The sequence below is a fragment of the Rhinolophus ferrumequinum genome, chromosome 13, assembly GCF_004115265.2.
Source record: "Rhinolophus ferrumequinum isolate MPI-CBG mRhiFer1 chromosome 13, mRhiFer1_v1.p, whole genome shotgun sequence".
Classification (NCBI taxonomy): domain Eukaryota; kingdom Metazoa; phylum Chordata; class Mammalia; order Chiroptera; family Rhinolophidae; genus Rhinolophus; species Rhinolophus ferrumequinum.
Window position 1 is genome coordinate 62,219,699 of NC_046296.1, and position 20,496 is coordinate 62,240,194.

A 20,496-nucleotide genomic window follows, 5' to 3' on the forward strand; every position below is an offset into this window, starting at 1 on the left:
CTTCTTCTTCTCCTCCTCCTCCCCCTCTTCCTCCCCCTCCTCTTTCTCCTCCCCGTCCCCTCCCTCTCCCCCTCCCCCTCCTTGTTTTAAATAGCAGTGATGGCTTTGAGCGGCCATGTGTGCCTGGAGTCGGTTCCAGCTGGCACACACTGGTTCGCTCAGCCTCTTGGTTCTCCTGGGGCATGTTCAGCTCCCAAGCTCAGGGCTGATTTATCACTGGTTGTCAGCAGCCATTGTCACCTCTGGGCTCTTCTGGACACTTGGGTGGATCTTCGACACAATACTGATTAGCAGCATACACGTGGCCTAGTGGCCAGGGCACAGGTTTTGGAGTCCAACAGTATTCCAAGATCCAAATCTACTGCCTGTAATCCCATTGACGTAGGATTGAGCGCGTCTCTTAGTCCTCCTGAATCAGTCTTCTCAGATTTGGGACCATTAGCCTTACCTTGCAGGTTTGCACAGATTAGGGAGAATCTGTGGAAGGGAGATACACCTGGTGGCTGTGTAGTGCCGTGGCGATTATTCCTATTGTTGTTCTTGTCAGTCCTGCTGACTCCATGAGTATCTTTAAGTTTTGAACTCAGGGTCATTTTGAAATGCCAGAGATGCTTCTAACAGCTGGAATAGTGCTATGTGTTTTATAATATCTTTGTGTTCTAAGCAGATGTTTAAATGCTGAACAAGACAGATACATCCTTTCCCTCATGGAGCTTCTATTCTAATAGACTCCCCCCACACACATGCACACACACTTCAAACCAGCCAAAAAATGAACTGCTAGTCGTAGTAAGTACAATAAACGAAGTGCACGAGTGCCAGGTAGGGGAGGCCTTTCTGTGCAGGTGGATGGAGCTCCTATTGAAAGACAACGAAAGAAACGGCGTTCCAGGCACGGGGACGGGCTCGGGGCCGGGAGGGTGCTGGCGTTTCTCGTGAACTACAGGAAGCCCCTCATGGCTGGCACCGTGAACAAAGGGGAACTGAGTCAATTACCTTTGACTAGCAGCCTCAGTAACTCTCTCCATCTTTCCCTTCTTATTCAAACAGCAGATCTGACGGCCAAACATCCTACACTTTATTTCACACTAATATCCACCCTTTAGTCACAGGTGATTTCCCAGGTGATTGTGCCTGGGTGGCACAGGTCATGATACCATCTTCTCTGTGGGTTAGTTTATACTGTCTCTTTCAGACCCACAGGTACGGTCGCCTGCCACAGGGACTCTGACAGGGCTGTTTTCCATATCAGTTTGTATTCTCTGGTAGATTCTTTTGGTCTCAGGTACAAGGATGGGTAAGAGCAAGTTAAAACCGTGGGCAGGTCAATAAACTAGGATGCGTCTACCTTTCTCCGAATTGAAACAGAAGGTACACAGACGGCATGCCTAGGGGTTGCTGTTGCTCATAGTCTTGTTTGTGTCCAGATTGCCACAGTAAAGGGCTGGGAGTTCTGGCCATCTCTTCCATCTCCTCCTCCCGTAGAGAAGCCTGGCTTAGCTGAGAAGTTAGTGTCAGAATGATTAGTGCACGGAGAGAGGATGTCAGGGAGGTTAGCTTATTAAAAGTATGCCATAATATTGAGAACTGAAATAAAATTCCAGACCCGGGATGATCCTTATTAGAGTAGGAGGGGTGAATGGAGATATTTAGGTCATGGGACTGACACGGTTGTTAAAATTGAGCTACATATTTGATTTTCATTTTTCTTTGGGCCCACGGGGAAAAGAGAACTTAACCAAGATTATGATTTGTATTGTGCTTAAGACAAAAATCTGCCAATCCTAACAAATGGGAGAACTAATTACTACCATTCCCAAAATAGAAGGGATTTTTTCCAGATACCTGCCTCCTTCCTTTCCACGTTGTGACTCTTCAGGCCTGTTTCCCCCCCAGTAGTCACGGGCTCCTGACACTGGCATAAGACGTAAGCAGGAAGATGTATTTTGGCCTGTTCCAGCTGGTGGAACGTGCTCAGGCTTTGAATTGTGCAAATCTGGGTTCAGACTCTGGCTCTGTGACTTACTTCTCGTGTGTTCTTGGTAGACAAGTTGATAGGTCCCTCTACACCTAAGTTTCCTCCTCTGCAGAAGGAGTATTCTTAATTCGTTTTGCAGAACTGCAATGAGATTTAAGAGATTTATACAAAATACCTAACGTGTAGCAGGTGCTCTGGAGGAAAAAACGTAGCTGCTATTGTTAGTTATGGAAACAGGCCCGATTTACAGGTCTATTCTATGGCCACCAGTAGCCTAATATCACACATCTGGTGTGTGAACAAGTGCTTTCCAAGTCAGTATAGATACTGATGAGAAGATACCTGTTTTGGGCAAATAGAATCATGACATAGTGCTTCGCGTTTAATCAGTGCTCAATAGGTGATGCCGATTACTATTCCTGTGCTCTGGTGTCTCTTAGAGTATGTTTTTTATAGAGGTAACAATATGAGATTGTATAAACCAGTCAGAATTGACATTTTACGAGAAGTTAAAAGGTGTAAGGGGTCAGGAGACAAAGGAGACAAAGCCCACTCATGGCCTTACACGGTTCACACACGGCATTCCTCGGAGGTACCCGCTGAGTGTTCGTGAGACAAGAGCTAGACTCGGAGGTACTTATGATGGATCCTCTCATCAAGTGTCTGTTTGGTTTCCAAAGATACTTGACCAAAATGTTGGAACACTGGAAATGGCCATGATTATCTGGACCACAGTTTCCTTGCACACTCACGTGTTCAGCTGTCAGGCAGCAGGCAGACAAGTCTGCCACCGCGTTTGCTCTGAGGCATCCATGTGGTGAATACTTGGCACTGTTTCCCTCCGGTCAGAGTAGTTGCCACTGAGCGGGGAGAACTGAATCAGGGGTGGAGCCCTGCTCACCCAGGATCATGGTTACCAGTTTGGATTCACACGTCTTCAAGCTTTGAGGGTTGTTCTTTGGGGGACGTGCCTGGACGTTACTGCCTCCGAACGTGCGCGCCCCTGTCCCCATGCTTTGTTCTCTCTTCAGCCTCTCCAAGCCGCCCTCTCCCATTCCCTCACCTCTCCTGCCATCTGTCTCCCTCTCCCCTCCTAAGTATTCCTTTTAGTGAGCTAATGGAATTGTAGTATCACTCAATCTGAGACTGGGTAAAGAAATACACATTTAAATAAATTTGTTTTCCTAGACGAATATAAGTCCTTTCAGTACATGCTGTTCTTGAATTACATCTCTGGGTGATTGACAACTTGAAGCTATTCCAGAACACATTAATCATGGACTTAGCACTCATAGTTTATTCCTTGTGCATTGACTGCAACTACAGCTAGTTTTTTCCTGTAGTTCATCTCTGAAATTTAATATGCGCATGCATGTGTGCATACATGTATGTACATATATATATCGGGAATGTCAAAAAAAGTATACAAGTGGACACTTTGGTCAACATTGCTCAAGCAATAGTTTGCCATAATCAGAAGTGTCTGGACACTGATGGTAACTATTTTGAGCACCTCTTGTATTTGCAGAAGTCAACTGTGACTTGTATTCGTCTTTGGTTATCGGTATATAATGAGTATTACAATTTTAATACAGTTATCCTTTCTTAAAATGTGTATACATTTTTGGCACCCCCTGTATATATTATACATACATATGGTGCTTTATAGGCAAATTTTGATTCAAGAAAAAGCATTCAAACAGTTCCTAAGGGTAATCATTAATTTGATTAGTAAAAAGTCCACAGAGGTTTCGCCGTATCTCTTGCTAACTCAATTGAATGTGGGCTCTTTGGAATTGTTTTCCAAACAGAGATTTCATTTCTTGTTCCAAAGGGTAGCAGCTTCTTTCAATGGAGACTATTAAAATGGGTTATTGATGACTGGCATCTGTAAAAGATCTTAGCACATTGTAGTTTACTGAAGAGGGAGGTTTTGGTATTTATCATTGTCACTAAAGGTATTCTGCTATCTCTCTTGACAAGATAATTAGGTAAAATTGCACATCCGGCAAACTGAATTGTAGGCGCAGAAGAATAAGTGGGTGGGCGAGGGAGCAAGTACAGTTGATTGAGGGAGGCTGTGTTCAGGATCAAGTCAAACACAGACGACGTTGAACTTAAGATTTAGTCACCCTCTTCCCATTTGGTAGATGTGTCTTTCTTGAATACTCCGTTAGGAATGAGGTATGACAAGAGAACTCTTTCAGAACTCTTTCTGGGAGAGACAACTAATGTCTGTGTAACGGAGAGAATCCTAGTTTTGAAATGGTGGTTGTTGTGAGCTTCAGCCATCAGTGTCTGTTCTGTGATGATGCGAGCAGAGTCACACTGGGTCCAGGCAGATCTGGACGCTCGGTCTTTGGCAAGTCACTTAACCTGTCTGACTGGCAGTTGCTCATCTATTGGTTGTTAATGACCTGGATTTAACTGGCCTACCATAGTAACAACCAGCATAGGCTGCAAGTTTGTTTCCCTCCTCCGCTGGGCATGTTATTCTCCCTGCAAAGCTGTCAGTAGGCGTCATCTTGATGCGGTTACTCGGTTTCCTATGTGCTGCTTCTCCACAGTGTTTTCAGACTTCATGTTGCAAATTATGAAGGAGAATCAGATTCTGTGAGTCACTTTTATCTACTGCTGTGTGTACAGTATCTTGCACAGATGACATTGCGTATTTTGAGTAGTGATAGTCTCAAGAATATAACCATCCATTATACTCACAGTTTCTTGTACAGGCCCTGTGCTTTCTTGTCTTGATACTTTTGTTCATCATACTAGGTTGGTGCAAAAGTGATGGCGGTTTTTGCAATTGTTTTTAACCTTTTAGACCGCAATTACTTTTGCACCAACCTAATATTATTTTTGCTTCATTCCTTTCTGCAATGCCAAGCTCAGGTACTTCTTTTCTTCAGCTTTGTGTTATTGTTGGTATCTACCACTTCTGAAGTCACAGCTTTAGCAATCCCCCCTTTGATGGGAATATAATGGTGGCCCCTATGTCATTATTTTGCATTGTTGTTTAATTTTAAGTATTTACAACTCAATTAGATTTTTCAAGCGGCTGGACAAGAGCTCGATATTGTCAGTCTTTACCCCCTCCCCAGTGCTGAGCACAGTGCCCTGTCCTGAGATGGCAGAAACACTTCAGTTTCTGTTTACCCACCCATTAGTTTGGCATTCAGAAGACACACATTCAGTGTTTCCTTTGTGCCACACACTGCTGCTTGGTACTGAGAAATTCAAGATAAAGAAGATGTTATATCATCTTTGCCATCAAGTGGTACATAGTCTAGTGAGGGAGACAGACAAGGTAATACGTCGTTAAAGCCTGTTCTGAGTACTGGAATAGAAGGAGACTCAGAGGATACAGTCAGACATGTTTATAGACCAGACATTTTTATAGATTGGGATATTTTGGGTAATTTTAAAATTGTGTCATAATAGAAAAACAGCATTGCTGTTGAAGTGAAAGTTAAAAGAGCATTTTTAAATGACTGCATATTTTGACTTTGTAGCTTGCTGCTGTAATCCCAAGTATTACCACTCTCTCATAGAGATTTTAAAACATAATTTGTATTAGCTTTATCTACATAAACCAAAAACATGTCTTGGCACTTTTTAAAAGTGGGGATTCCAATAAACAGGCTATCGTATTTCAGAGGAGTTGCTTTGAAACTATGTGAAATCTAACTCCAATACTGCCAAAGGTCTCACCTATTCCCCTCATATCCTTTCGTTGCTACTGCTACGAGCCCTGGAAACTGGGTATTTCTATTAATGCTGCCTGAAGGCTGCCTGAAGAACTGTTAAAATTAGAACGTTCGAAACCCACCCTGCCTGGGGCACTGGGATTACATTGGCCTGGAGGCTCTGTGTCCTGTCCAGGGAACAGCACAAAACCGAAATTAAGCTCTTCACCCCCCAAAATACAAACTCGTGGACCAAACAAAACTCCTTAAAATGTTTTTTTCAACAGTTTAATCTTAAATAACGTTTTTATTTATTTTTATTATAAAGACATTTAAGTCAAGATGAAAATAGTAAGATAAGTGTTTTATTCAAATGGCATTCATTACTACATATGATTCAAGAAAAAGTGCAAGTATCTGTTCTTTCTGATTGTAATTCTGTTTGAGCACCGTATCAAATTTGGGTCTTTCCAGTATCAATTCAAGACTCGTGGGTGTAAAATGTATGCCGGAAATTGGGGATTGTTTCTCCCCTCACAGATTCCTAAATTCCTGAAAGAATTAAGTTGTTTACGTTTCTAGAATGAAGGTCCCATTTAAAATAGTTTCTTGTGACATGAATAACTAATGCATAGTGGAAGCTGACAGATCTGGTTCATTTCCTGGCTATGAAGCATTGGGCAACTCTCCCAACTGCTGAAATGCGAAATAATGCCGACTTCACAGGGTTTCCATAGACTCGCGGGAGACAACATGAAAATTGTATTACAGGAGGCATTTAACATATTTGTTTCCCTTTATATCAACTACCTGCGTCCTGGTGTCTGCTGTCTTTTTTAGGCAGGAGGAAGGGACTTGTAAGAAGTAGCCTTTACTCTCCTGGATTAAAAAAAAAAAAAAAAGCATGTTGTTTAATAAAGGAACCAAATTTTAACATAGTTTCTTTGTCTCTTAATTTCAGTTTGTCCACAGTAGAAATTGAAAATCGAGCCCAAGCCCTTCATCTCTTTGAGACTTTGAAGACTGATCCCGAAGGCTTTCACAAGCACATGGTGAAGTATATTTACCCCACTATTGGTGGCTTTGATCATGAAAGGCTGCTGTATTATTTCACTCTTCTGGAAAGCTCCGGCTGTGTGGCTTTGGGGAAATGCGCCATTAAACCGGAAACCCACATTCGGCTGCTGAAGAAATTTAAGGTGGTTGCATCAGGTAAGACAGTCATTCCACTGTGAAACTCATTCTTGAAATTAAATCTAGGAATTTATTTTCTGTCCACAGTCACGTTCGTGCACTGTGGCTGGCATAGATCTGAAACCACAGCGTTTTGATGCTAATCGACTTGAGTTACTGTCTTTCCAACTCCTTCACTTTTAGTTGAGGGACTTAAATACCAGAGAAACTGAGAAATCTATTGAAAGTCACACAGCAATTTATAAAAGACCTGGCACTAAAGTCTGAAGTTTTGGACTCCAGAGATTGTTTTCCTTCTCCCACTGGTTATATTTTATCTACGTAAATGGCAAGGCTGAGCTACTTTACACCAGGCGATTGGGCAGAATTACACGTCAGTGGAGCCTGTATGTTTAAATGCACGTGTGGAGCCCATTAAAAGAAGATCCCTTGATTTTTTGATAAATTGTGGAAATCTTGAGAATGGTATCTATGTATCTTTGTGCTCATCACTAAGAAATTAAACACAATAATACCTCTCAAGTCTATATGATACTTTATAATTTACAGGATACTTTCAAATCTATATTTAATATTCGTAACAATTATGAGGATTTACTTCAGTGTACCAGTGGTTTACTGAGTAACCAGATTAGACACTGGACTAGACACAGAGGGCAAGGAGCACGATTCACTTCTGCCTTGAAGCTGCTGATGAGCTGCCAGGTGAATAGCAAATGAGTGTAATGCTGTTTGGTGAGTGACTGATTGAGGGAAACCTAGGTGCCCTGGAGAGAGTGGAGAGGTGAGTAGATATCGCCACCCCCAGCGTACAGGTGAGGAAGCTGGCGCTCCCAGAACTTGGGCGATCTGCCTGGGATTGCACCACGGATTAAGCTGCAGGCCAGGACCAGAACTCAGATCGTCTGATCTGTCTAATGGACAACTCAGTTACTGGCCATAGCGGAATTGGTAGGTCAGTCTTTTTATTCAGCCACACAGAAGGCTCTGTGTGTGTTTGGAGTTTCTGTCCAGTCATGTTGGAATGAACTATTTTTTGTCTTTTCTTTCCATAGGTCTTAATTACAAAAAACTGACAGAGGAAAACATGAATCCTCTTGAAGCCCTGGAGCCAGTTCTTTCAAGTCAGAACGTCTTATCTATTTCCAAACTTGTTCCCAAGATCCCTGCCAAGGGTGGACGCATGCTTTCCCCAAGCTCTCTGTACACCGTCTGGTTGCAGAAGCTGTTCTGGACTGGAGACCCTCACCTCATGAAACAGGTCCCAGCGTCCGCGTCGGACTGGCTTCATGCCTACGAGGTCTGCACCAAGTACTTTGATCGGCTCCACCCCGGCGACCTCATCACTGTGTTGGATGCAATTACGTTTTCTCCAAAAGCTGTGACCAAGGTAACCAAAAGGATAGTTTAATGTAGGTGGAACGTTGTAGAAGAAATGAAAGGTGCTCTTTCATTCTGTAGCTTTTGTTTTTATTTCCTTTCTTGAAATGGGGAATACTTACATGTGTGGCATTTTAGTTTTTTAGCTGAGCATGAGGTGTTTAAATTGGGATATCATTTTCCTCTATCACAGATGTGCAAGCAGTCTAAATCAGATGTGACTGCTCTAATTTATACGTACACTTAGTACGTGTTACAGTTCTCATAACATGTCGTTTTGTAGTAAATGCTCCATCCTTTCTTCCAGTTGAAAGTGGAAAGAGCCTCCAGTTACCTACATTCACAGCCAGGCTATCGGCTTAGCTGTGGTTAAACTGAGCCCTTCAGAACTTCCCCATGAATAAAACATAATATACGAGGTGGTGACAGAACTCTCCACAGGAGTCTGTGTCGCGTTCTCCAGTGTCTATTCAATGCGCAGGTCTGGGCCCTTTAACTGGATTCTCATTCCCTCTCTAGGTCCTTCCACGATGTATAGTTTTACTCAGAATAGGTAATGTGGGTCCTTTTTCTCTCTTCTCACATTCTCACCTGGACAGGACTTTTAAGTGTAAACTTCCCACTGGTGGACACGGCATTCTGTCCTAGAAAATCTCTCAGCTTCTGGTCTCAGCTGCTGAACTCTGCTGCCTTCGGAATTTCCGTTTTACCTTCTTTTCCCATCTTTGCCGCTTGCCTTCTCTTTCCCCCAAGTTGGCAGGTCTGCCTGGTACCCTATTCTAAGAATTTTTATTATAGCTGATATCCTAAAAACGGAGTATAAAGGCTGTGAATTCAAGTCATTCATTAGGAAGTTGGCACAGACGTGGGGAATGCTAGTTTTAACTAACTCGCTATATGAAGAGTTGTGGGTAACCCAGGGCTTCATTTCCTTATTGCAAATGAGGTCATTTAGTTAATGAGTTGGTTTTCAATTTTACAACCACTACTACAAAAAAGAGATAATGATTTCTGTTGTTTTTAAGGAAGAAAATACGGATGATTTTAAAGGGAGGTAGCATGATACATTTCAAAAGAGCACAAGTTTGGAGTCATAGAAACTTGGCTTTGAACTTGGAACCTGCCCCTTTTCAGCTCTGTGGTTTAGCCTCAGAGATCTCTGCTGGACTTCTGCTTCCTTGAGGCAGAGGCTGCGGCAGAATAATCTCTGAAATAGATATTATCACTGATTTTAATAGGTCAGGAAACTGAAGTTCAACAAAGTTACGTTTGTAATGGAGGAGCCACAGTTTGAAGTCAGGAAGACTTATTCCAGGGCCTTTGCTCTTAACCATTGAACTGTGCTGTGTCTAAGAAGGCATGGAACAAGCAAGCAGCTAGAGTCTTGGGCTCTGAAGCCATTGTAGGAACCATGGGAGAGCGGGGGGACCAGAGAGCCCCAAGCATCTTCAGTCCGAGCAGCGTGGCCTGTTGTGGGTTTGTCCAGAGCTGGGCTGAGTCTAAATGAGGAAGGTGGGGCAGGATTCAGTCTTTAAGACCTAGACCGAGAAGAGGTCCAAAGTTCAAGTCTGTATTAGCAATGCAGGAAGCCTGTGTATTAGAGGGAAGGAGGGAGTCGAACCAAGTGGAGAGTTGAAATCTGAGGAAATGGCTGTAGAGCTGGGCCTGCAGACTGGCCCAAAGAGCTAGATGAGCAGACAGACCAGCCAGGAAGACAGAGGGGCCTTCACTCTCAGGCCATTTCCCTCCCCTCAGGCTGAAGGAGGATGTAAATGTTTTATACAAGGGCAGGAACAAAGTCTAGCACAATCAGCCAAGGCCACATGCTAATCGTGAACGTGTGTCTGGAGACAGTTCTAGACTTTCCAAGAGCCGTTATTTACTCAGGATTAAACTGAAGCATCGGATGGTAGAGTCCACTTAGAGTTACAGTTGTTACTTGTAATGTTTCAAGTCAGATGACTAGATTACAGCACATTCTTATTACCTTCTGAATCTCAGATGGTTAAGATGTCCTCCGATCACCTGAAATGTATGTGACACAGTCGTTTGTACATATATGTGCATTGTTTTCTGAGGAAAAGATGCATTGCTGACCCAGTGAGGATTGAGTCAGTTAATTATGGCATTACCCTCTCTTCGTTCAGGTGGTACAGTCCTCAGCAAAATATTCTTTTGCTGTAAACTATCTCAAGAGATATTTTTCTGCTCCATCAGGTTAAGCTATAGAAAAGTGAGACAGATACATTTGAAATTGCTTTTATATCTTTGGTCTAGCTTTGTATTTTTCCTCATTTTATTAATTGGCAAGCTTTTAATTTTTCATTCAGAGAGGAAAAGTATGAAGTTTAGATACAATACATGTTAGAAATCACACAATGCTGTCCAAGATTGAGAAAGAGAGAGAATAAAATTGAAACTGCAGAACAATCTGCACGTGTCAGAGAACACATTTGGAAAAGGAAATGCAGTTGGATTTGGCCAAATTTGCAAAATCCCAGATGTTCCCACAGCTTGTACATGATGTTAAAAATGTAAAATAAGTGTATATCCCTCATATGTAGTGTGCAGTTTTCAAATATACACCCACATTTGATTTGGAACCAAACTCTTGGAAATAACTTGGTGATTTAATTCCAGAAAGCATAACAAGAAGAGTAAGCAGCTGTGCAGATAGTAAGATTGAGAGAGGAATATCCCCAAGGCTTGCGTGTCGTACCCATTCGTGATAGAATAAGCCAGGGAAGGCTCTTTGGCCTCGTGCTAATAGCTTTTCACTTGCCATTTGCATTAAAGAATTCATAGAAATTCTGGGCAAAATATTCACAAAATGGTATTATGTCATGTAGTCAGAGACTGAATTTGCATGACATTTGAGGCGATGAATATGCAGAAGGGAAAAAATACAAATGGTTAAAGTGCATTGGCTCCGATTCTCAATTGTTTCCTTCGGTAGAGTCAGGTTAGAGTTACTTTCCTCTTGCTTCTCCAATTCAGTAGTTAGAAACATTTTTGTAGAAGGGATAGGAAACAAGTTAGTGGGTTAGAAATCCAGGAACGTGGTCAGAGAAGCCGAAAGGCTGGTCAGCACACCGTGTGCATGATTCAGACATGATGTGGCTGGGGGCGGGGCAGTTTATGAATAGTCCCAGCCTTTGTGTTTTATACTGCACACTCGCCTTCACTTGTTGGCGTAACTACATCCATAAATAAGGACGTGGAAGATACTCCTCTCGCTTATGCAATGCTACCCAGAAGTTTGCGGGAGCCTTCTTTAAAAACCCCAGGTAAACTCAGAATTAGAAGAGGCCTTCGGGTATCCTGCCCAGGATCCTGCTTCTCATCCTGCAATTAGCTGGGCCTTAACCGCCCTCACCTCACCTCACCCCACACGCGCTGTCAGTTTCAGCTCCCAGGGTTTCTGATGGGAGTACCCTGCCTCCTTTGGATTGGAGCAGAAAAATATGTGAGAACCTCTTATCTAGTTTGGCCTCTGACTTTCAAACATCATTTCTATTGATAATTAAGATACTGCCCCCCGCCCCACCCCCTACCCCCCCACACACGGCATCATTCTTTGGGGTCCTTATCGTTCCCACTTTTTGGCTCTGCCTTCTGGAGCTATGGAAACAGCACGAGGGAATCTCATTCTCATATTCTTTTTTTTTTCTTCTTTTTTTAACAGTTTATAAAACTCTTATTTAAAGTTTAATTTTCTTTGCCAGACATGCCACTGTTAAACTGACGGCTATAAATTAAAGCTATATAGACAACAGGTATCAGTAACATAGAACAAGTTAAGAATACTACATTTACCGGATTTTTCTTTTTAAAAATGATTGTACTTTCTTAATTCCTATGTGCTTTGCAATAGGAATAATAGTGACTTTGTTTTCTTAGAAAAGATAGTAACATAAGTTAGTGAAGGTACAACCAGACACTAAATTAAGGATAAAATTTTCAGAATGGAGCATAGGTAAGTTTTATTTGGCTTTATTCAAAATTTGTTCGTTATTACACCATGCCATTTTTTGCTGGAAAGGATGAAAAATGGTTTGTTTTTCATCGCTAGGTTGTATTTTGTGTGGTAAAGAGAAAATCCTTTGGTTCATTCTCATATTCTGACTGTTCAAATTCTTGGAATAAGCTACTGTTTTCTCCCTTATCCTATTATCCAGACTATTTGACATAAAAATATGGAAGAATAAATTTATCTTAAAAAGCATATGACCTAAAAATAAAAGTTATTTCATAAGTTTAAGTCTGAGTCAAAAGGCCGCGTTCTGGCTGTAACTTTGGGGTCCTCACTTTGGGGTCCTCACAGTGCTAATGCTGTGTTTAAACCAAAGCTGGCAGCACGTTTTTCACCATAATGAGCAGTCAGTGTCTGAAACCTGCTTAGATAATGCGTGTTAACTAATTTTGTGACTTACTGATGCATCACTCAAATGCATATTACGTAGATTCAGGTGGAGTCGTACTTTAGGCATTAACTCTGTGTCCTGTGTAGGATTAGTCGGCATCAGTGACATTAAGATGGAAAAACATTCTTGTAAGAAACTTAGCATGAAGTTTTTTTTCTTTACAGTAAAATTATTATAATTGAGAATTACACTCCTCATGAAATTAGAAATTCTCAGAGCGTAGGGGTGGCACCTTTTATCTCTAATTCTCCAGTTCCTAGCCCTGTAGAAGGACATACTTCTTAAGTGGTTGTTTAACTAATTATTGTAGATTGGTGATTCTTTAACCTTTTGGTCTCCAGCTGCCTTAACATTCTTAAAATTACTGATGACCCTAAAGAGCTTTTGTTTATTAAGATTATAGCCATTGATAACATATTAGAAATTAAAACCAAGACATTTCAGAAATATTTAATTCATTTAAAGCTACCAATAATAGACTCATTCTAAGTTGACATAAATGGCATAGTTTAATGGAAAATATACTTTCAAAAGAAAAAACATGAATGAGAGGGTGACATCATTTTAGATTTACATGTCTGGCTTAGTAGGACACAGCTGGCTTCTCGTGTTTGTTTCTGCATTCAGTCTTTGTGGTTTTGCCTGAAGTCAGGGACGGAAACCCAGCCTTCCACAGAGACGGGGTTGGAAAGGGAGGAGCTCTTCAGAAGCCTGGAATTTGGGGTATTCTCTGGTATTAAACTCAAACTCAACAAGTGATAGATGCTCAAAGGCGAGTTGTAACGTGGACTCTGAAATCACATCATTGAAGGTTTTGTACGTTAAAATCATTGGTCTGAATTACACTTTGAATGGCTCTTGTCACCATGTATGGTTTGAAACAGAATTGATTAGGTATTTGGACAGTAGTGGTCTGCGGAGTTAGAGACCATCCAAGTGTGATACATTGCACTGTTCAATGTCTACAAAGTCACGTGTATTAATATGGACACTTCTCTCAGCAGACGAGTCTTTAATATCTGGGAGCTATCAGGCTCCCCGCGGTGGATACAAGTTTACCAAAATTCTAATTTTTCACCTGAAAGGTCAAATTTTATCATTGGCAGTAAATATAATGAGTTGTTTTCCTTGAAATGGCAGGCTCACTTTGTTCTCTTTGGAGGAAATGTCTGCCAAATACCTGAATAACCACAGTTTGTCTATTGTTCTTTCAAGCAGTGATGGGGATACATGCAAAAAGCGGTTATTTCAGCCCATAATTCAGACAATCACACAGATGCCTTTTCCTTATTAAACTTGTGTATGTGGTGAAGAGCTTCATGTGTATATAACTGAGTTCCTCATACAGAATATCAAAAACATGGGCACTCAATGGTTGAGATTTGATAAAATTAATAATTTTTACTTTTTCCAGAACATTCTTAAGTGAAACTGCCAGTGAAGAGCACATTGACTCAGCAGTTTGATGCCACCCCCTTGATTTGTGCTAAGTTCCCATATTTTCATCCACCATTTTTTAATCATCATACAAATATCAATACAGTGAAAAATGATAGATAATAAAAGATAATGTCATAAAAATAATACTGACTTTGCGGACCCTTTGAAAGAGTCTTGGACTTTTATAGTTTGCGGACCACACTTTGAGAACATAGGTTATTATTTCCAAAACCACAACCATCTTTGATGCCCACATGAAAGACCACTTCAGCTTCCTACCTGTTTATAATACAAATAGAAATAATGATGATACCTTTTGGTTAGTGCATAAAATTTAAATTTGTCTTAAAATTTAAGTTCCTTGAAATAGATTAATTTCTAATCAGTTTTCCAGATATAGAAGTGCTATAAACAGTTTAATATAATATGGAATATGTGTTGGGTAATGAATGTCGTAATGACCATCCTTTGATTTTATGAACTGTGCAATATTTTTTCTTTCTACAAATTTTAGTGTTTATAATTTTTTAACTAACACATTTATCAAGCCTAACAAGGATTTCTCTGGGAGAGACGTATAAGAAAGGAGAAGGGGCTTAGAGTAAGGGTGCAGTAACTAAGGGACCCTCCTAAACCTTGTGTCCTTAGCTGTCTTCCAGGCCAGGATATCAGATCAGAGAAGAGGTGATTTCTCTGGGGCCTGTTTGTAGGAGGGTTTAAGGGTGATGCTTAATCTTTGTTCCTCCCATCCTTCACCAACACCCACTTTTAAAATTTAGAAAGAGGAAATATCAGCAATAACTAAATATTAACTTTTGTTAGAAGAGCTAGAGTCGGAGAGTGTAGCCTGATGTACAGCCCAGTGGTCTCTCTTTCACACGCACACTTGTTTGCAACTTGAATAGTTAGAGCTGCTCCAGAAAGTAATTGTCTCAAGAAGCCGAGAAGGAGAGCATACTCTGATAGGCAGGCTGCAGACGGGGTGGTCACACGGCACGTGGCCCTGGGGTCAGTTCTCATCCTGGGGGGAGAGTAGGGACGAGAGGGAGGGGGATGCTGACATGTCCCTTCTGTAGTTTTCTGTGTCTTGGGAGTGAAAGTGTTCCTCCCAAGGTGGAAAGGTGAGGAGTGAGCCATGGGCTTCTGGTCCCGGAATTGATGAGGGTGGATAATGGAACCTCTTGCCCACGAGCGGAGAGGAGCCCGGGTGTGTGAGGACCAGGGCCTGATACTCCCACTTCATGAGGCCGTTCCTCTCACACCTGCGTGTCTTATGGCGTGTCCGCCTGAGAGTGGTCCCAGCCGTTCAGCCTCTGCTTCCAGAAAGCCCTGAAATAGTTCAGAACAGCACACTCTCTGACTCCCTGGAGACAAGGCTGAAAATTCACTCTCTTCTGTTTCCTACTCAGATTTCACCCAACTGGATGGACAATTAAAACTCATGAGAAGTTAAGCAAGGAGCTTACACGAGAAGAGAATATATGCCCAGTATTACAGACCAGTCACTTTATAATGGCCCCAACTTAAATTCCCATTATTAAATTCTCAGGGAGAAACTGACATCCTAAAAATCAAATCCTCTTGCCCTTTTAGTTTAAAATTCAATTAAAGCAAAATCACAAACTCATAAATTCAGCGAAGGGAAGGCCCAGAGATTGTTTTTCCTGCTTCCTACTCTATCTTAGCCAGAGTGGCCTGAGGTAGGTGTCTGGGCAGTCGCAGGTTTTGCCGCAGAACACGCCTTCTTTCACGTGAGTAGTGGGGCTTCTTCAGCAGATCTAAAGGTAAATCAGTTCCTCCTCAAGTTTTTCATGCAGCTCATTTTTAAAAAATCTGAAAGAATAGAAAACAATAAAATTATATCAGTATCCGCTTCCTAGCCATGCAGTTTAGAAATTCAAACAAATCACCATCCCTGAAATAGCTCGCCAAGCAAAACGGCTTCTAGACTCCTGTTCTTTGTTCCATCCAAACACACATTCCTAGAGTGAGGAAAAGCATGGAAGTGGCTTGGTGGGGTGGCAGGAAGGGACTTGGACAGACAGAACCTCGCTGGGTTTAGCTTTGCCAGGGTATCAGGTCAGGCCAGTTGTGCATGGATTGGTTGAGAAAGTCCTATCAGAGGTTAACTGTGACGTCTGTTCACCATGAAGGAAGGAGCATTTCCATTCATACTCTTTCCTCTCCGAGTCGGGTTTATCTCACCCGTCCCCGTCTGTAGTCACTCTGCCTTCCTAATGTCCATTTCTCCATTCAAGCCCTGTTCCTCTCAGTTCTCCCCTTAGTGGCTGCTGCCACTGTCGTTTTTGCTGTGGAATCCCACGTGTCTCCAAAACCTGTTTCCTGGGGGAGGTTGGCCACCCATGCCCACATTATTTCAGCTGAGAACCACCCTCATGGATCTCTCAGCTGAAATCAGTGTGGATGTTTCTGAAACCTGCGTCCCTACTCTGAAGACCTAGAGAGGACCACTGCCTCTGCCTGGTGCCCATCCCTGAAGCTTTTGTTTGTGCTACTTCTGTGGAAATATACACATTTCTAGGGGAAGCACAGTAAGTAACATCCCACCTCCCCAAGGTAGGATTAGCCAAGAGATAGAAGAATCAGACAGATGGGAATCAAAAGAGCTTTGTCGTTAGAGCTGGATTACAGAGTGTGGCTGGATTGCCTGCATCAGTCTTCCTCATCCTGCTCCTGGTGCCAGAATTGCAGACTGCTTTGCCAAGCACATGGTCAGATCTGCAGAGCGTGTGTGCTTTCTCAGGAGGGCTGCCTGCCGCTCGATTTCCACTCATGGAACCCAGAGACGTGGGTGCCCAATGCAACTATAAAGCGAACCCCAATGGGAATTTGAAATTTTCTAGTGGCCAAATTTGAAAAAGTAAAGCAAAATAGGTGAAATTGTCCTAAATATTGTCATTTCAACATCTAATCACTATAAAATATATTAATGCTACTTTTTTTCTGTTTTTAGATTCTTTGAAATCCGGCGTGTATAGCTCAGACTAGTCACCTTTCAAATGTCACACGAACGTATTAGACACATATGCCTCTGTGAAATCAAAGTCTGGGTCTGACCCACGAATGTTTGCCACTGGAGGGACCAGAGCATAAATGTGCTCTCCTCCCAGCCAGGCAACTCAGAAAGCAAGAGCAAGACAAGCCACACACAGTCACTTTCTTCTCCCCTGGTACAGTGTCACCAGATATCACGCCTCCTCTCCTGAGGAATGAAAGGGTGAAGAGAGTAGAATTTACCTTCTTGGTCCGTAGGGGAACTTCTATCTTCGGGGCCAAAGGGGGAGAAAATGGTTCCTTCCACACGTACCCAAATGATGTCACGCCAACAATAAATGAGAAGACCTTAGGTAACTGTCCATCATCCACAGAAATCACTGTCCATGCTGTATAGTGATGGTAGTAATAGCTACCATTTCTTGTTCACTGTTACATACCAGGCATCCACTCAACACCACCTGATCTCTAGCAGTCATCCCAACAGCCCTGCAACATGGAAATGAGTACACGGAAGGGTAGAGGTAATTTGTTCAAGGTCCAATTCTAGCTGAGCTAGAATTCCAATTCCAGTCTTACCTGCTCAGTGTTAAAGGTTTTCAGCAAATGATAATCCTGTTTTTCCTTAGACAGCAGGCCACTGTTTTTTGAGGCAACCCACTCATTTATTGGATCATTTGTGTGTTATTTTTATATGTTGCCCACAGCTGCCTCCTTGATCTGTCCTCCTGTCAGTAACAGCAAAGAAAGAGAAGCCACTTCCTCCTCGCCATGACTGCTCTTTGGATAACGGACTAAATTACACCAGTCCTTAGTTTACCCTAGGGGTTCACTCCTGGTGCTGTGCATTCTATGGGTGTGGACAACTGTATAATGACATGTATTCATTTATCCATCATGTAATATCATACAGAATATCATATTTTCAGTGCCCTAAAAGTCCTCTGTACTCGGCCTGTTCACCTTCCACCCCAACCCCTGGCAACCACTGTTCTTTTTACTATCTCCATAATTTTATCTTTTCCAGAATGTTATATAGTTGGGATTATACATTATGTTGTCTTTTCAGATTGGCTTTTTTTTACTTAGTAATATGCATTTAAGGTTCCTCAATGTCTTTGAATGGCTTGTTGGTTCATTTCTCTTTAGTGAAGAATAATATTCCAGTGTCTGGATGGACCACCATTTATTTATCCATTAACCCACTGAAGGACATCGTGGTCACTTCCAAGTTATGACAAGTATGAACCGAGGTGCTATAAACATTCATGCGCGGCTTTTTATGAGGACGTAAGTTTTCAATTCCTTTGGTAAATAGCAAGGAGTACAATTGCTATTTTGTATGCTAAGAGTATGTTTAGTTTTGAATGAAACCACCAAACTGTCTTTCAAGGTGAGTGTGCCATTCTGCATTCTCACCAGCAGTGACTGAGAGTTCCTGTTGCTTCAAATCTTTGCCAGCATTTGATATCGTTATTGTTTTACATTTTGGTTCTCATAACTTTAATAGGTGTGTAGTGGTATCTCGTTGTTTTAACTTGCATTTCCCTAAGGATGTGTGATGTGGAGCATTTTACATATGCTTATTTGCCATCTGTATATCTTCTTTGGTGAGGTGTCTTTTGCGGTCTTTGGCTCGTTTTATAATCTGGTTGTTTTTTAAATTGTTTTAAGAGCTCTTTGTATATTTTGTCCTTTGTATAACCATCCTTTATGAAATGTCTTTTAAAAATATCTTCTTCCAGTCTGTGGCTTGTCTCTTTCTCTTGACGTTGTCTTTCATGGAGCAGAAGTTTTTAATTTTAATAAAGTACAGCCATCAATTATTTCTTTCATAGGTTGTGACTTTGATTTTGTGTCTAAAAGCTCACAGACATATCTGAGGTCATCTAGATTTTTCTCTTATGTAATCTCTTAGGACTTTTATAGTTTTGTGTTTTACATTTAGGTCTTTGGTCCATTTCGAGTTAAATTTTGTGAAGGTGTAAAATCTGTATCTAGATGCATTTTTTTTTTTTTGCATGTGGATGTCCAGTTGTTGCAGCACCATTTATTGAAAAGACTGTCTTTGCTCCATTGTATTTCCTTTGTTCTTTTGTCAAAGACCAGTTGGGTGTGTGTATATATATATACACACGTGTGGGGGCATACTCATCTGTTATCCTTCCCCCCCTAAATTTTATTGTGTTCATTTTTGCTATTTTATAATCATACTAAACTTGCCTATGACAGTATTATAAAATGTTTACTCAGTATAAGAAGATGACTAAAGGTTAACTCACAGTTTTTTTTCTTACTCATAACGAGTATTTTGCCCATTGATCTTTGGTTTTGGTGTAGTCATCATTTGACTCCTTTGATTCTGAACCGTATGAGTTTTGTTCATTCCAAATATGTTCAGCAAATGTTTATTTAAGCACCTTTTCATTGCTGTTGTTCTAGGTGCTATAAACAAATAGCCCCTTTCTCAAGGGCAAGCCTTTGCCCTTGAGAAGCTCCAGTTGATTGGGGCAAATGTATGCATGCATAGCAAATAAACAATAAGAAGTACTATTTAAGGGTATTAATAAATCCTGTGTGTACAAAGGAAGACATAAGCAGTAATACTTATTGAAAGCCTTCTCTGTTCCAGGCACATATTTGTTAATACCTAATAATGACTACATACTTCAAGGTTTTGAAATGTGCAGTGTATACTGTTCTCATCTGACTTTCAGCTAGCCTCCATGTATTATTATAGTTTTCTCCTTCCGTTCTCCTTCCATTTTTGTTCTTGAATGCCTTTTCTTTAAGGAATATTTTCTTTTGTTTTCCAAGGTAAGAATTTAGTTTGATAAACACATCCTATCTTGACATAATGCAAATGCCAGGAGCTTGGGAGATAAGCATAGAAGAGCAAATCTAAAAAGGATTTGTGTTTCCCTTTATGACTGTCAGAGGCACAGAATAAATGGGAACAGATAGAATGCTTGAAGGATAGAGAATACAGTTTTTGAAACTTCGTATAGTATAACACGATTTACTCATGAATAATACAATACTGACAGTCCTGCGAAAAAGGACCTTCTGTTACAAGACTCTGAAGAAAGGAAAGGCTCCCCTGTCAAAGGTTTTACATGGTATTTAGACTTCTAAAGTCGATCATTTGCCCTCTTTCCATTTATTAAAAGTAAAAAAAATCCGGAAGTTCCTGGTGAAGTCAATCTGATTTCCTGTTTGGCTCAGGATCTTCCTTTTTTCAAGTATGCATCATTGGTTGATTTGTTCATTCACTGAACAGATGTTTATTAAGTGCTGGGGAAGACAGCCTCTCCTCTAAGATGCCCTCCCTTCTAGTACGTAACCCCTTGTGGAATCCCCTGCCCTAAGCGTGGGCTGG

General features: G+C 41.4%; 1 protein-coding gene across 1 annotated transcript in view; it reads left to right on the forward strand.

Moving 5' to 3' along the window:
- The window catches only part of NBAS (NBAS subunit of NRZ tethering complex), a 272,797-nt gene that overhangs the window by 189,548 nt on the left and 62,753 nt on the right, over window positions 1-20,496 (forward strand). Inside the window, exons 43-44 of the mRNA XM_033124755.1 lie at window positions 6,626-6,876; window positions 7,914-8,248. Coding sequence (XP_032980646.1) covers window positions 6,626-6,876; window positions 7,914-8,248 — 586 coding nt within the window. The remainder of the gene's footprint in view (window positions 1-6,625; window positions 6,877-7,913; window positions 8,249-20,496) is intronic.